Here is a 17,117-nt window from a genome sequence, read left to right as displayed (position 1 = left end):
GGAAGCATCGAACATAAACACCTTAACGACACAACTGGAAGCCCTAGAAAAAAGAAGCAGAAACACCCAAAAGGAGTAGACGTCTGGAAATAATCAAACTCAGGGGTGAAATTAACAAATTAGAAACTAAGAAAACAGTCCAAAGGATCAACAAAACCAAGAGGTGGTTCTTTGAGAAAGTCAACAAGATAGACAGACCATTAGCCAAACTAACTAAAAGGCAGAGAGACAGTATTGAAATCAACAAAATCAGAAACGAAAAGGGAGACATAACAACAGACACTGAAGAAATACAAAGAATCATAAGATCCTACTTTGAAGGCAAATATGCCACGAAATTTGAAAATCTAAGGAAAATGGACGATTTTCTTGATCAATTTCACTTGCCAAAGTTGAGTGAAGAACAGATAAACAAGCTAAATAGTCCCATTTCCCCTACAGAAATTGAAGTAATCATTGATAGTCTCCCAACCAAAAAAAGCCCAGGGCCAGATGGTTTCAGTGCAGAATTCTACCAGACCTTAGAGGGAGAGCTAATACCGATACTCTTCAAGCTACTCCAAAAGATAGAAAGGGATGGAACATTACCAAATTCATTCTATGAGGCCATAGTCTCATTGATACCTAAACCTCACAAAGACTCAACAAAGAAAGAGAATTTCAGACCAATTTCTCTGATGAACATCGATGCAAAAATACTAAATAAAATACTTGCAAAACGAATACAAGAGCACATCAAAGATATCATTCATCATGACCAAGTAGGCTTCATTCCAGGCATGCAGGGATGGTTTAATATACGGAAATCCATCAATGTAATCCACCACATAAACAAACTGAAAATAAAAAACCACATGATCATCTCTTTGGATGCAGAGAATCATTTGATAAAATCCAACACCCATTCATGCTTAAAGTTTTAGAGAGATCGGTAATATAAGGCACTTTCCTCAACATAATAAAGGCTATATATAGGAAGCCAATAGCCAAAATCAAAGTAAAGGGTGAGATACTCAAGGAAATTCCTCTAAAATCAGGAACAAGGCAAGGCTGCCCACTCTCTCCATATCTCTTCAATATAGTACTCGAAGTTCTAGCCAGAGCAATAAGACAACAAAAGGAGATCAAGGGTATTCAAATGGGAAAGGAGGAAGTCAAATTATCACTATTTGCAGATGATATGATAGTCTACATAAGTGACACTCAAAATTCCACCAGAGAACTCCGACAGCTGATAAACACCTTCAGGAAATTGGCTGGGTACAAAATTAACTCAAAAAAAGTCTGTAGCCTTCCTATACACAAATGACAAGCTTGCAGAGGAAGAAATTAGGAAAACTACACCCTTCACATTAGCCACAAGCAATATAAAATACTTAGGAGTTACTCTAACTAACCAAGTGAAGGACTTGTTTGAAAAAAATTTCAAAACTCTAAAGAAAGAGATTGAAGATGACGTGAGAAGATGGAATGATCTTCCTTGCTCATGGATCGGGAGAATTAGCATAGTAAAAATGGCCATCCTACCAAAAGCAATCTACAGATTCAATGCAATCCCTATCAAAATACCTACACAATTTTTTAAAGACATTGAAAGTTCAATTCTGAATTTCATGTGGAAAAACAAAAAACCTAGAATAGCTAAAACAATCTTGTAAAATAAAAGGTGCTCTGGAGGAGTCTCTATACCTGATCTCAAACTGTACTATAAAGCAATAGTAATTAAAACAGCATGGTACTGGCACAGCAACAGGCTGGTTGATAAGTGGAATCGAATCAAAGACCAAGATATGAATCCACACACATATGGTCATTTGATTTTTGACAAAGAAGCCAAATCCATTCGATGGAAAAAAAGATAGCATGTTCAACACATGGTGCTGGTCTAACTGGATGTCTATGTGTAAAAAAATGCAACTGGACCCATATTTGTCACCTTGTACAAAATTCAAATCCAAGTGGATTAAAGACCTCAACATAAAACCAGAGACACTAAGTCACTTAGAAGAAAAAATGGGAAAGAGCATGGAAAATATTGGCACAGGAGACAACTTCCTGAACAGAACACCAACAGCCCAGACATTAATGTCAACAATTAATAAATGGGACCTCATGAGGCTGAGAAGCTTCTGTAAGGCAGGAGACACTGTCAAGAAAACAAAGCGACAGCCTACAGACTAGGAAAAGATCTTCACCAACCCTACATCTGACAAAGGTCTAATATCCAAAATATATAAAGAACTCAAGAAATTAAACACCACCAAACCAAATAACCCAATTGAGAAATGAGGCTAGGAACTAAACAGAGAATTCTCAACAGAGGAATATCAAATGGCTGAGAAACACTTAAAGAAATGCTCAACCTCCTTAATCATCAGGGAAATGTAAATCAAAACAACTCTGAGATTCCATCTTACACCCATCAGAATGGCTGAGATCAAAAATTCAAGTGACACCACATGCTGGTGAGGATGTGGGGAGAGAGGAACACTTCTTCATTAGTGGTGGGAATGCAAATAGTACAACCACTTTGGAAATCTATCTGGTGCTATCTCAGAAAAATGGGAATAGGGCTTCCTCAAGACCCAGCTATTCCACTCCTGGGAATATACCCAGAAGATGCTCCAGCACACAACAAGAAAATTTGCTCAACCATGTTCATAGCAGCCTTACTCACAATAGCCAGAACATGGAAACAGCCTAAGTGTCCCTCAGTAGAAGAATGGATAAAGAAACTGTGGTACATATACACTATGGAATACTACTCAGCTATTAAAAACAAGGAATTCCCGAAATTTGTGGATGAATGGATTGAGCTAGAAATGATCATAGTGAGTGAGTTAACCCAGAAGCAGAAAGACTCAAATGGTATATACTCACTTATATCGGCATATTAGCCCAAGGGGCATGTCCCACGAAAGCCTTCACTTACCAGGAAACTGAGACAGAGGGGAGGACATTCTATTGGGACTCTAGATGAGAGAAGCATGGGAGAACGGCAAAATAGAAGGATCCAGAGGGTCCTAGAAACCTACAAGTAGAACATTATGATAGGCAGATTTGGGCCCAGGGATCCCGCTCAAACTAAGGCACCAGCCAAGGACAATACAGGTGATAAACCTTAAATCCCTACTCAGATCTAGCCAATGGACAGAACACTCTCCACAGTAGAGTGGAGAGTAGGATATTACTTTCTCACATACTCTGGTGCCTCACCTTTGACCATGTCCCCTGGAGGGGGAGACCTGGTGGCACTCAGAGGAAGGACAGCAGGTTACCAAGAAGAGATTTGATACCCTATGAGCATATACAGGGGGAGGTAATCCCCCTCAGGAACAGTCATAGGGGAGGGGAATAAGGGGAAAATGGGAGGGAGGGAAGAATGGGAGGATACAAGGGATGGGATAACCATTGAGATGTAACAAGAATAAATTAATAAAGGAAAAAAAAGGGAACATGCTTTGATAGGAATGACCAATAAGCACTTCTATGAGACATTTCTTATTTACTGTATGTCGTGGGGAGACCCAGATCACTGTGGGTGATTCCACTCCTGGGAAAGACTATTGTGTCTTGTAGAAAGCAAGGTGAGGAAGCCTTGGGCACCACTCCATTAAGCCCGGTTATTCATGCACTCTGCTTCAGGACATCCCTCCGTGTTTCATCTTTGAGTTCCTACTTCAATGATGGACCATGATATTGAAATATAAGCCGATTAAATTCTTTCCTCTCTAACTTGGTTTTGTCCAGTTTTTTTTTACAACAGTAAAAGTGTTGCTACAGAAAGAGAGAACAATGACATCATGATCATGAGCCAATGTTCAAAAAATATCGTGTGAAATATTTAGCATTGGGAAAATAACTTAAAACAATGTCCACTAACACACAGGTCATCAGGAACAGTACAGTTAATAATATTCTGTCTCAAATCATGAAATCGGTAAATGTGCAAAAACACAGTGTGAAAAATATAATGAATTATACACTATCTCGCAAAAAAAAATTATTTACATGCTTTTTAACTATCAGGTGGAACCATGTTAATTCTTACATAAGAGGAAAGTATCACGTGAGATGAAAGGCCTCCTTGAAAGGTAATTGTGTGTGTAAAATGAACTTCTCAGTACTCACTGGACATCATGTATTGGTCCCTGATGGTTTGAATTCACACTGGAATCCAGAACCTCAGTAGGGACTCATCCTCAGGAACAAACAATAACGATAGAGACAGATTTGCAGCTATAAAGTCATAATGACTTTGAACTTGTTGCTTTTCAGTGAATTTTTGTTTGAAGAAGTAAGTTTTAAGATTAATGAGTAGATCTGGCTTACTGATCTGATCTTTATCATTGGAGAATACTTTATTTTTAAATCAATCTACCTAAATGTATAAATTTTAGTGGGCACTCAGGTCAGGTAAAATAAGGTCGAAACTACGTGAATCAACTTCTATTTTCACATTAAAACTCCTGTGGATATCCAGGTAACCTTCAGTGTTAAAGGCTTATTATTTATCTAGCCATTGATCAATCCAGAACCCAGCATGATCTCTAACTGTATAGAAACTTTCTCCTCAGGCAAATGAGGTCACTATCCTTGAAATGCTTTGATGGAGCTTTGTTGGTAGTGTGTTAGGGAAATATGTGCTTTGTTTATTGACTGAATGTTCTACTCTCACAGGCGCCAGATGTTTTAGATAAACAGAAGGTATAATGTCAAAAATATTGAGGTAAGAGCACACATTGCCTTGAGCTAGATGAGCCTGTGTAAATTTCTTAGCTTTTAGGTTGAGTATTTACTCCCAATTTCACAGGGTTGGAAACCATGTGATTTCATTCTATCATACTCTGGCCAGAAAGAACAGATTCTTTGCTATGTTTTCAAGTAAATAAGCAAATTTATCTTGATGTGGGCTTGCTTCACTAACAGACTGTGTACTAAGAAAGCTCACCTTTTGTGTATTAACCACATAGCTGAAGAACTACCCAGCTATATGTCCCAAATGGATATGAGCACTGAACTTCACTGTGACTCTTTCATAAATACATGAAGGCTAGATAAAGTTTAGTGAGCTAGAGGTTCATGTCATTCTAGACTTCTTATGTAGTCTTAATACTTACCCAATAATGACATAAAAATAATAAGAAAGTGTTCAGTACTACCTCATGGAAACAACACATCTTTCCTGGTGTTTAATGGCAAAAGGTGAGCCATTATTTACATTTTCTTCACATTATTGTTTGGTTACATATTTTACCTCTGGTGATATTTAAAACTTCTGACACTCTATAAGTCTTCCTTTCTAAAATTAGAGATAAAGCTTTTTTGGTGTATTTTACAACATGTAAGTAAAAAATAAAAGATACAATATTTGATGGAAGTTTTCTAGAATTTGTGTTTAAAATTCTAAATCACATTAATTAAGCATAAATGTATGTACACCAAAATTCTAAACAAAAGTGTTGGCAGATTAAACTGTCAAATTCTCTTTGAATGATATATTTATTTTCTCATGTTTCAATGTTGACCTCCTGTTTGAGTTAATAAAAATGAAGGCATCTATGTATAAATGGTCTTCTTATAATGTGCCCATCACAGCTTTTATCTGGCAGCAGCTACACTGTCCCATGGCTTTCCTGGAGGATGGAAACCACACTGCAGTGACAGAGTTCATTTTATTGGGCTTAACAGATGACCCCGTCCTTAGAGTTGTCCTCTTTACCATCATCCTTTGCATCTACCTGGTGACTGTGTCTGGGAACCTCAGCACCATCCTTCTCATCAGAGCCTCTTCCCAGCTCCATCACCCCATGTACTTTTTTCTCAGCCACTTGGCATTTGCAGACATAGGCACTTCATCTTCTGTCATACCAAATATGCTTGTGTCCTTCCTGGTGGAAAGAAACACGATTTCCTACCATGGATGTGCCATCCAGCTTGGTTCAGCTGCTTTCTGTGCGGGACTTGAATGTTTCCTTCTGGCTGCCATGGCTTATGATCGCTTTGTCGCAATTTGCAACCCACTGCTTTATTCCACCAAAATGTCCACACAAGTCTATGTCCAGTTGCTCCTACTGGTTTACACTGGTGGTTTTCTCGATGGCTGTTCTTTTATTGTTTGTTTCTATCCATTGGTCTTCTGTGGACCCAATGAAATCAATCACTTTTTCTGTGACTTGGCTCCATTATTAAAATTATCATGTTCCAATGTCAGTTTCACTGTAGCAGTTCTCTCATTTACAGTTGGATTCATTATTGTGGTGACAGTGTTTGTTATAGGCATCTCTTACACCTACATCCTCATCACCATCCTGAAGATGCGCTCCACTGAGGGTCGAAAGAAGGCCTTCTCCACCTGCACCTCCCACCTCACTGTGGTCACTCTTTACTATGGGACTGTGACATTCATTTATGTCATGCCCAAGTCAAGCTACTCCATAGATCAGAACAAGGTAGTGTCTTTGTTCTATATGGTAGTGGTCCCCTTGTTGAACCCCCTCATCTACAGCCTCAGGAATAATGAGATTAAGGGTGCTCTGAGGAGACAACTTGCTAGGAAAATGTTTCCTTAGAGACATCTGTGATGTGCCAATTGATATAGCAGTAGTGTCTCATAAATTAGTAATAAAAGGAAGTTGAGTGTCTGTGATTGATGAAATTTGTGGGTATATTCTTAGAAAATGAGGAGCATAGCAATATATATTAGATAGAAGAAATAACAGGATTATACTGAGTGACTTTAAATTAAAATTAATTTAATTAAAGTATACATTGAATCATATAAAATATAATCTGCTGAAAGTATTTTGAAGTTGTTTTCTTTTTCATTATTAAGTATTATTTTATTTTTACATATACATTTATATTATTACACATATATACAATAAACTATCTGCAGCAAGAAGAAGCACAAAATAATCAGGAATTATACAAATGTTACATTCATAGTGTTTTGGCTATTTGTATTTGGCAGCCTTGAAGGAAACATCTATCCTATCTTGGTGCATCTAAATTCTGAATGTAAATCAATATCTTTTATATCTTGTCACTATCAACTTAAGATATCTATCTAGACCTAAAACAATCTTAGCCCCTAAGCAACTTAGCATCATTGTAAAACTAAACTACCTGGTCTTCAAACCCATCAGAGACTTGAGAAGGAATAAAATGAGTTACCTGAGTATACAGGGAGTACAGCTTAGTGGCTTCCCAAATGAGAAGATGACAGAGAGAGTTTGCTGTATGAATAGTCACCCAAAACTCTCTATAATGTTGGAGTATCATCTTCACCCTTCTAGACAAATATAACTGACAGATATATTTGTGAGGCAGGAACTACTGAGGACTTGCCTACCCTTTCTTGGGAGTTTGGCCTTTGAATCTGCCTGCATCCAAGATTTTCCACTTGGCTGAAATCATATTCTTTTAAATACTTCATAGGTAACTCTTTTCCAGATTGCATCTTAACTGTCTCCAAAGATATGTATTTGGTTAACATATGTTCCCTAGTTCTGTTGGGAAGGGCAGGAATCAGAGACTTTGAGCCTAGAGGGAGATTGTTAGTTTACTGGAGACATGGCATAAAGCATAGTGGCTCTCATAATGTTCTTTGTGTCTTCTCTTTATGGAAAATAAAATAAGGAGTTTTGCTCCACTATGTGTTCCTTTGGTGGTATACAAACACAGACACACGTCAATGAATTCAATGAGAATGAGGCCTCAAAAAACTTCATCGTAATAGTAAACTTTTTTCTTCCATGCCAGTTGATTTCCACAGCTCTTGGTTCTAGAAACAGAAAGATTACCTACCACAGTGCTTCTGGGTATGACTGGTACAGTACCATCTTATCCTGAGATAAGCCTGATGATTACTGTTATCTATACACATTGTAAGAGAAATGATAGAGAGATACAAGGGGGTAAAACTGGTGGAAATGTCCTTTTTATAGAAATGCTCTATGGGATATATATTTTGTGTACCCATAAAGATCTGGTGTGTGGTACAAGCCTGTAGCACTGGCCTGACATGACATCCATACAAAAGAGCTGGAAATTCATCTCTCATTAATAGGAATTATTGTCAAGAGCAAAGGATCAGTTCCTACGTTAAACTGAGTGCAATTCTTGAGCTTGCAAAGACCATGGAAAGCAAGCAAACACACGACAAAAATGATTTCCCAGAAGAGAGGCAAGTTCCTAAGATCAAGAGGTGAGGCTGTGAAGAGGACATTTTTAGGGAGACTTCATGGTCAAGCCCTTCATCCTCATGTGCACAAGGCAGAAGACCTGGCTACATCTCCTTTGAAATCTGACTGCTTTTAAGAGAGATGTAATCAACCTTAAGTTGTTGATGATGATCACATTTTCCTCCTTTTTCTGTTCATTTTAATGTTTCAGAAACAAATTCCATCTTATTGCTCATGGAACAAAAGACATTGATGGTTTTGTTTATCCATTTACATTTTCATACATTCCAGAATTGTGTCCAGTGATCTCATATTGTAAATATTAGTTTAGTTCAGAGAATAGGGTTATAAATGAAAACTGGTAAGGATGAAATTTATCTTCTAATATGGGATGTTTACAATAAAATTAAAAAGTAAGTTATTTAGAATATCAGAAGATGTTCAATACTGTTGATAAAGCAAAAATCAACAACAGAAACCTAGGCGATGTGTGAGAGGTTGGTACAAGCAAGGTCACAGTACAGGTGTCATTGAAAATCTAATACCAGGACTGACAGTTGTTAGGACATTCAAGTCACACAAGGCCCTACCACTGTTTGCAGCACAAATTTTGAGGTATCAGTTCTTACTTGAAAGCAAGGCATAGGTTTTCTTTCTTTAAAGTTTTCTTTATAACAATATTTTATAGCTTTTTGTACAAATCATGTTTGTTTTTAATAACTGTTATTTGAAAATAAAATTTACATCTCCTCCAATTTCATATTCATCAAGGTATCTAATAAAGTGTATTACTTCACTAACTAAAAAAATACTTGTACAAATGAAATGATATTGAATGAACGAAGCTAATGTTGTCTCTTTTTATTAGTGGAAATTGACTTAGTATGCACTAAAAGGAATACAAAATGGACCTAGAACCAACATTTACCTGAGGTAATTTATCATATACCTGTAATAATTATCAAATGTATAAACTCTCACCAGGGAAATCAGATTGACTCCTTGAAAATTGTGTTCATGTGAATGAACAATTTTTATCTAAGGTAATAGTCTTTGAACATTTTATGCCGTGTTTGAATGCCAAGATTCTTCAGAGAATTAATTTCAATGGTAAACAAAGATTGTAAGAGATAAGTAGGAATCTACAACATCATGTTTAATTATCTTGACTTCCTAGTTTAAAATGAATCCTTATTTCAAAAGGTGGCTTTCAAGAACATTGAAAGATCTTTGTTTTTTTGATAATGTATGTATGTATGTACATGTGTATATATTTCTCAATATATATGTTGTATTTGAGAAATGAGTCAGTTATAATAAAAATATAACTGAAGCAACTTATTTTAAGTCAAATTCCTGGGATTAGGCATAGAACCTAGCTCTCAAAGCTTTTTTATTCATCCAAACACTTAGAAGAAGACTTGAAACCCCCTTGGTCTCTAATGGCATATGAGCTTAGTGCTCAAGGAAAAATTGCTGATAACTTCAGTAGCTTTGTCATAAATTGATTTCATGACAAATATATTGTGGAAACACAAACTTTGTTCACTATCTAATTGTGAATGAAAAGTCATCCATTTCGAATGATATATTTTTAATAACTTCTATTATGTATTAATGAAAATGCAGCCATGGGTTTATAAATTCATTCCTATACCATTTCCATCACAGCCATGATCTGGCAGCAGCTACACTGTCCCATAGCTTTCCAGGAGGATAGGAACCATACTGCAATGACAGAGTTCATTTTATTTAGCTTAACAGATGCCCCAGGCCTTAGGTTCATCCTCTTCACCATCATCTTGTGCATCTACCTGGTGACTGTGTCCAGGAATCTCAGCACCATCCTTCTCATCAGTCTCTTCCTAGTTCCATCACCACATGAACTTTTTTCCTCTCATGTGGCTTCTGTTGACATACGCACATCATCTTTTGTCATTCTCAGTGTGCTTGTCAATTTCCTGATGGGGAGAGATACCATTTTCTACATTGGATGTGGCACCCAGTTTGGCTCAGTGGCTTTTCTTTAAGTCAGTAGAAAGCTTCCTTCTGTTTACCAATGCTTATGATTGCTGTGTGGCAACCTGCAACCCACTGCCTTATTGAACTGAAACATTTGCAGAAGTCTGTGTACATTTGCTTGTAGGATCTTTATTTCCCCTAAATTATTCACTTTACATCCTTGTCATAGCCCTCTCCCTCCTAGTTGTATGGTGGGTCATATGCCCAGGAGTTGTACAGCTATGTCTTGAGTTAGCACTAGTCCTAATTTTTCTAAGAAAGCACCAAATTGATTTCCAAAGTGGCTGTGCAAGTTTGCAGTCCCACCAGCAATGAAGGAATGTTCCCCTTTCTACATATCCTGGCCATCATGTGTTGTCACTTGTGTTTTTTATCTTAGCCATTCTGAGGGGTGTAAGATGGAATTTCAGAGTTGTTTTGATGTGTATTTCCCTGATGACTAGGGATATTGAACACTTCTTTAGGTGTTTCTAGGCCACTCAATATTCCTTTGTTGAGAATTCTGTTTAGTTCTGTACCCCATTTCTAACTGGATTATTTGGGGTTTTGGTGTTTAATTTCTTGTGCTTTTTATCTAATTTGGATATTAGCTCTCAATCAGATTCAGTGTTGGTGAAGAGCTTTACCTAGTCTGTAGGCTGTTTTGTTCTGTTTATAGTGTCCTTCGCCTTACGGAAGCTTTTTAGTTTCATGAGATCCCATTAGGAAGTTGTCTCCTGTGCCAATGAGTACAAGGCTCATCCCCACTTTTTCTTCTAACAGATTTAGTGTGTCTGGTTTTATGTTGAGATCTTTAATCCACTTGTACTTTAGTTGTGTGCAGAGTGATAAATAAGGGTCTATTTGTTTTTTTAAACTTTTTTATTATTAATTTATTCATATTACATCTTAGTTGTTAGCCCATCCCTTGTATCCTCCCATTCCTCCCTTCCTCCTGCTTCCCCACTCCTTCCCTCCCCTATGTCTGTGTCTGAGGGGGTCCTCCTCCCCCTGTATATGCTCATAGGGTATCAAGTCTCTCCTTGGTGACCTATTATCTTTCCTCTGAGTGCCACCAGGCATCTCCATCCAAGCGACATGGTCAAATATGGGGCACCAGAGTTTGTGTGAAAGTCAGATCTCCTTCTCCACTTAACGGTGGAGAATGTCCTGTCCATTGGCTAGTCTGGGTAGTGGTTCAAAGTTTACTGCCTACATTTTCCTTGGCTGTTGCCATAGTTTGCGGAAGATCCCAGGGCCCAGACCTGCCTGTAGTTTTCCAGGACCCACTGGATCCTTCTATTTCTTCATTCTCCCAGGCTTCTCACACCTAAAGTCTCAATAGGATGTCCTCCCCTCTGACCCACTTTCCTGGTAGGTACAGTTTTTCATGAGGACCCACACCTTGGACTAGTGTCTCAATATAAGTGAGTATATACCATTTAGCTCTTTTTGCTTCTGTGTGAACTCACTCATTATGATAATTTCTAGTTCAATCCATTTGTCCACAAAATTCAGAAATTCCTTATTTTTATTGGCTGAGTAGTATTCCATAGTGTAGATGTACCATAGATTCTTTATTCATTCTTCTACTGAGGGACACGTAAGTTGTTTCCATGTTCTGGCTATTATGAATAAGGCAGCTATGAACATGATTGAGCATATGTCCCAGTTGTGTGGTAGTGCATCTTCTGGGTATATTCCAAGGAGTGGGATAGCTGGGTCTTGAGGAAGCCTTATTCCCATTATTCTGAGATAGCACCAGATATATTTCCAAACTGGCTGTACTAGTTTGCATTCCCACCAGCAATGAAGGAGTGTTCCTCTTTCTCCACATCCTCGCCAGCATGTGGTGTCAGTTGAGTTATTGATCTTAGCCACTCTGATGGGTGTAAGATGGAATCTCAGTGTTGTTTTGATTTGCATTTCTCTGATGACTAAGGAGGTCGAGCATTTCTTTAAGTGTTTCTCAGCCATTTGATATTCCTCTGTTGAGAATTCTCTGTTGGGTTATTTGGTTTGGTGGTGTTTAATTTCTTGAGTTCTTTATAAATTTTGGATATTAGACCTTTGTCAGATGAAGGATTGGTGAAGATCTTTTCCCATTCTGTAGGTTGTCGCTTTGTTCTCTTGACAGTGTCACCTGCCTTACAGAAGCTTCTCAGCCTCATGAGGTCCCATTTATTAATGGTTGACGTTAAGGCCTGGGCTGTTGGTGCTCTGTTCAGGAAGTAGTCTCCTGTGCCTATGTGTTCCAGACTCTTCCCCACTTTTTCATCTAACTGGGATAATGTCTCTGGTTTTAGGTTGATTTGAGTTTTGCATGGTGATAAATAAGGATCTAATTGCATTTTCTACATGTAGACATCCAGTTAGACTAGCACCATTTGTTGAAGATGCTATTGTTTTTCCATGGAATGGATATGGCTTCTTTGTCAAAAATCAAGTGACCAAATGTGTGTGGATTCATATCTGGGTCTTCAGTTCGATTCCATTAATCCACTAGCCTATTGCTGTGCCAGTACCATGCTGTTTTAATTACTGTTCCTCTATAGTACAACTTGAGATCAAGTATGGAGATTCCTCCAGTGGATCTTTTATTGTATTGGATTGTTTTTGCTATTCTGGGCTTTTTGTTTCTCCATATGAAGTTGAGAATTGTTCTTTCAATATCTTCAAAATATTTTGTAAGTATTCTGATAGGGATTGCATTGAATCTGTAAATTGCTTTTGGTAAGATGGCCATTTTTACTATGTTGATTCTCCTGATCCACAAATAAGGTAGATCCCGCCATCTTCTGATGTCATTTTCAATCTCTTTCTTCAGAGACTTAAAGTTTTTTTTCAAATAAGTCCTTCACTTGCTTGGTTAGGGTTATTCCTAGATATTTTATATTGCTTGTGGCTATCGTGAAGGGTGTAGATTTCCTAATTTCTTCCTCTGCTTGTTTGTCATTTGTATATAGGAAAGCTACTGACTTTTTTTGAGTTTATTTTGTATCCTGCCAATTTGCTGAAGGTGTTTATCAGCTGTAGGAGTTCTCTGGTGGAATTTTGGGGGTCACTTATATACACTATCATATCACCTGCAAATAAGGATAATTTGACTTCTTCCTTTCCCATTTGGATCCATAAGGGTCTATTTGCTTTTTTCTACGTGTAGACATCCAGTTAGAGCAGCACCATTTGTTGATGCTGCTGCCTTTTTTTCCATTATATGGTTTTGGCTTCTTTGTCAAAAATCAAGTGTCTATAGATGTCTCATTTTATTTATTGGTAAAGATGTGATATTAAAGTATAAATCCAATCCTTGCCAGTTTTTATTTATAACCCCTTATACAAAACTAACATTTAAAATGTGAGATCACTGGATACAATCTGGAATGTATGAAAATGAGTGAATAAATAAAAATATCAATGTATTTTGTTCTATCAGCAATAAGATGGAATTTATTTCTGAAACACTACAGTGAATAGAAAAGGGAAGAAAATGTGATCATCATCTACAACTAAAGGTTGATTACATCTTTCCTAAAGCCAGTTGGATTTTAAATGATTCTAAAAGAAAGGTAGCCAGGTCTGCTCCCTTGTGCACATGAGGATGAGGAGCTTGACCACGAAGTCTTCCTAAAACTGTCATCTTCACAGTCTCACTATTGAACTTAAGAACTTGGCTCTCTTCTGGAAAATCATTCCTGTTGTGTGTTTGCTTGCTTTCCATGGTATTCTAACATAGGAACTGACCATTTGCTCTTGACAATAATTCAGATTAATGAGAGATGGATTTCCTGCTCTTTTGTATGGATGTCATATCAGGCCAGTACCATAGGCTTATTGCACACATCAGATTTTTATAGGTACACAAAATCCATATCTCATACAGAATTTATATGAAAAGAATATTTTCACCAATTTTACCCACTAGTATCTCTCTATCATTTCTCTTACTGTGTGCAGAAATAACTGTAGTCATAAGGTTTATCTCAGGATAAAATGGTGTTGAAGCAGACATACCCAGAAACACTGTGAGAGATATTATTAAGGTTTTTGTTGCTAAAAGAAATAGCTGAGTGAATTAATCAGAACTGACAATGGAAATTTACTCTAAGGAAGAAGTTTATGAGGCCATATTCTGTTGTGAAGTGAATTCATTGAAGATGAAACACATGCTGGAGCAAAACACCTCCTTTATGGTCATTGCAGAAAAGGGACAAAGAACATTATGAGTGACACTCTCCTTCACGCCATGTCTCTAATAAAGTAAAAATAGCCTACTAGGCTCAAGTTCTCTGATTCTAACCCCTCCTAACAGCACTAGGGAACAGACATTTTAAAAATACATGGACTTTATGGATTGTTAATATGTAATATGAAACAAAGTTCACTACAAAGTATTTAAAATAATATGCAAATAATGTCAAATTATTTCAGTAGATTGTATTTTATAGGATTAAATTTATACTGTTAGTAAAGTTTTATTTTTATTTATTGTAATTTACTATGGCAATGCTATTTCTTCTGTAATCTGAAATTTGAATTTTAATGTATAATTCTTCTGGTTTCATAATAACATATTAACAGATTGTTATCACAGTCAACTTTATTTTATTACTAAACCTATGAGACATAATTGCTATATCAGTAGCTACAACATATCAGATATCTCTAAGGAAATATTTTCCTCCCAAGCTGTCTCTTCAGAGCACCCTTAATCTCATTATTCCTGAGGCTGTAGATGAGAGGGTTCAACATGGGGACCACCACCATGTAGAACACAGACATCACCTTGTTCTGGTCCGTGAAGTAGCTGGACTTGGGCATCACATATATGAACATGATAGTCCCATAAAATAAAGTGACCGCAGTGAGGTGGGGGTGCAGGTGGAGAAGGCTTTCTGTCGACCCTCAGTGGAGTGCATCTTCAGGATGGTGATGAGGATGTAGGTGTAAGAGATGCTTATTACAAACACTGTCACCACAAGAACAAATCCAACTGTAAATGAGAGAACCACTACAATGATACTGATATCAGAACATGATAATTTTAATAATGGAGTCAAATCATAGAAAAAGTGATTGATTTCACTGGCTCCACAGAAGACTAGTGAATAGAAACAAACAGTAAAAGAACAGCCATCAAGAAAACCACCTATGTAAGCCACTAGGAGCAACTGGACATAGACTTGTGTGGACATTTTGGTGGAATAAAGCAGTGGGTTGCAAATTGCCACAAAGCGATCATAAGCCATTGCAGCCAGAAGGAAGCATTCAAGTCCCCCAAAGAAAGCAGCTGAACCAAGCTGGATGCCACATCCATGGTAGGAGATGGTGTTTTTCTCCACCAAGAAGTTGATAAGCATATTGGGTGTGACAGAAGATGAATAGCCTATGTCTGCAAAAGCCAAGTGGCTGAGAAAAAAGTACATGGGTTGATAAGAGCTGGGAAGAGACTCTGATGAGAAGGATGGTGCTGAGGTTCCCAGACACAGTCACCAGGTAGATGCAAAGGATGATGGTGAAGAGGACGACTCTAAGGACAGCGTCATCTGTTAAGCCCAATAAAGTGAACTCTGTCACTGCAGTGTGGTTCCCATCCTCCAGAAAAGCCATGGGACAGTGTAGCTGCTGCCAGATCAAGGCTGTGATGAGGACATTATAAGAAAAAAATTATAAATAAATGCCATCATTTTCACTACCTCAGACATGAGGTTATCATTGAAACATGAGAAAATAAATAAATCATTCAAAGAGAATTTGACAACATTTTACTCAGGACTCTTGGTGTACATATATTTATGCTCAATTCTTGTGACTTCCAATTTTAAACATGAATGCTAGAAAATTTATATCAATTAATATATCTTTTATTTTTAAATTCGTATATTGTAAAATATACCTATGTGGTTTTATATCTAAAGTTTTAAAATGAACTTATGTAAGTGTCAGAAAATTTAAATATCACAAGAGTTAAACTATAAAACCACAAAATAGTGTGAAGAAAACTTAAATAATGGCTAACCTTTACTGAGTGGTCACTAAGAAGCTGGCTGAGACAAATAATTTTAAGTATACTCCTTTCATTTCTAAGCGAGAGTATTGATCACTTTTATTGTTTTTATTTCATTGAGAATGTATAGTTTGATTATCAGTAAATATCTTATGACTTCATAAGAAGCCAAGAATGGGAATATGAGATTCAGGAAAGCTGAACTCATCTAACCTTTAAGTCTATACCATTTATGAAAGAGTCACAGTGAAGATCAGAGCACACAAAAATTTGGACTTACGTCTATGTGGTTGAATACACGAAAGAATAGCTCACAGATCGTATTGTATGTTAGTGAAGCAAGGCCACATCAAGATAAATTTTCTTATTAAAACTTGAAACATAGAAAAATTTAGATATTCTGATAGGGATTGCATTGAATCTGTAAACTGCTTTTGGTAAGATGGCCATTTTTACTATGCTGATTCTTCCAATCCACGAACAAGGTAGATCTCGCCATCTTCTGATGTCATTTTCAATCTCTTGCTTCAGAGGTTTAAAGTTTTTTTCATATAAATCCTTCACTTACTTGGTAGGGTTATTCCTAGATATTTTATATTGCTTGTGGCTATCATGAAGGGAGTAATTTTCCTAATTTCTTCCTCTGCCTGTTTGTCATTTGTATATAGGAAAGCTACTGACTTTTTTGAGTTTATTTTGTATCCTGCCAGTTTGCTGAAGGTGCTTATCAGCTGTAGTAGTTCTCTGGTGGAATTTTGGGGGTCACTTATATACACTATCATATCATCTGCAAATAGGGATAATTTTACTTCCTCCTTTCCCATTTGGATCCCCTTGATCTCCTTTTGATGTCTTATTGCTCTGGCTATAACTTCAAGAACTATATTGAAGAGATATGGGGAAAGTGGGCAGCCTTGTCTGGT

The 17,117-nt window shown here is 37.2% G+C and overlaps 1 protein-coding gene and 1 pseudogene across 2 annotated transcripts; one reads left to right on the top strand and one right to left on the bottom strand.

Moving 5' to 3' along the window:
• Positions 1-5,627: 5,627 nt before the first annotated feature.
• LOC311592835 (olfactory receptor 5P6-like) lies at positions 5,628-6,572 on the top strand (the record flags this gene model as incomplete). Its single annotated transcript, XM_084773685.1, has 1 exon — positions 5,628-6,572. The coding sequence occupies one exon, from the start codon at positions 5,628-5,630 to the stop codon at positions 6,570-6,572; it is 945 nt and encodes a 314-aa protein (XP_084629811.1).
• Positions 6,573-14,852: 8,280 nt separating this feature from the next.
• LOC311592839 (olfactory receptor 5P6-like) lies at positions 14,853-15,797 on the bottom strand (annotated as a pseudogene). The gene has a single exon. The product of its transcript is annotated as an olfactory receptor 5P6-like (transcript).
• Positions 15,798-17,117: the final 1,320 nt, after the last annotated feature.

Source organism: Acomys minous, assembly GCF_964271855.1.
Source record: "Acomys minous genome assembly, chromosome: 2".
Classification (NCBI taxonomy): Eukaryota; Metazoa; Chordata; class Mammalia; order Rodentia; family Muridae; genus Acomys; species Acomys minous.
Note: the sequence above shows the minus strand (reverse complement) of the source record. Positions and strands in the feature narration are given on the sequence as shown.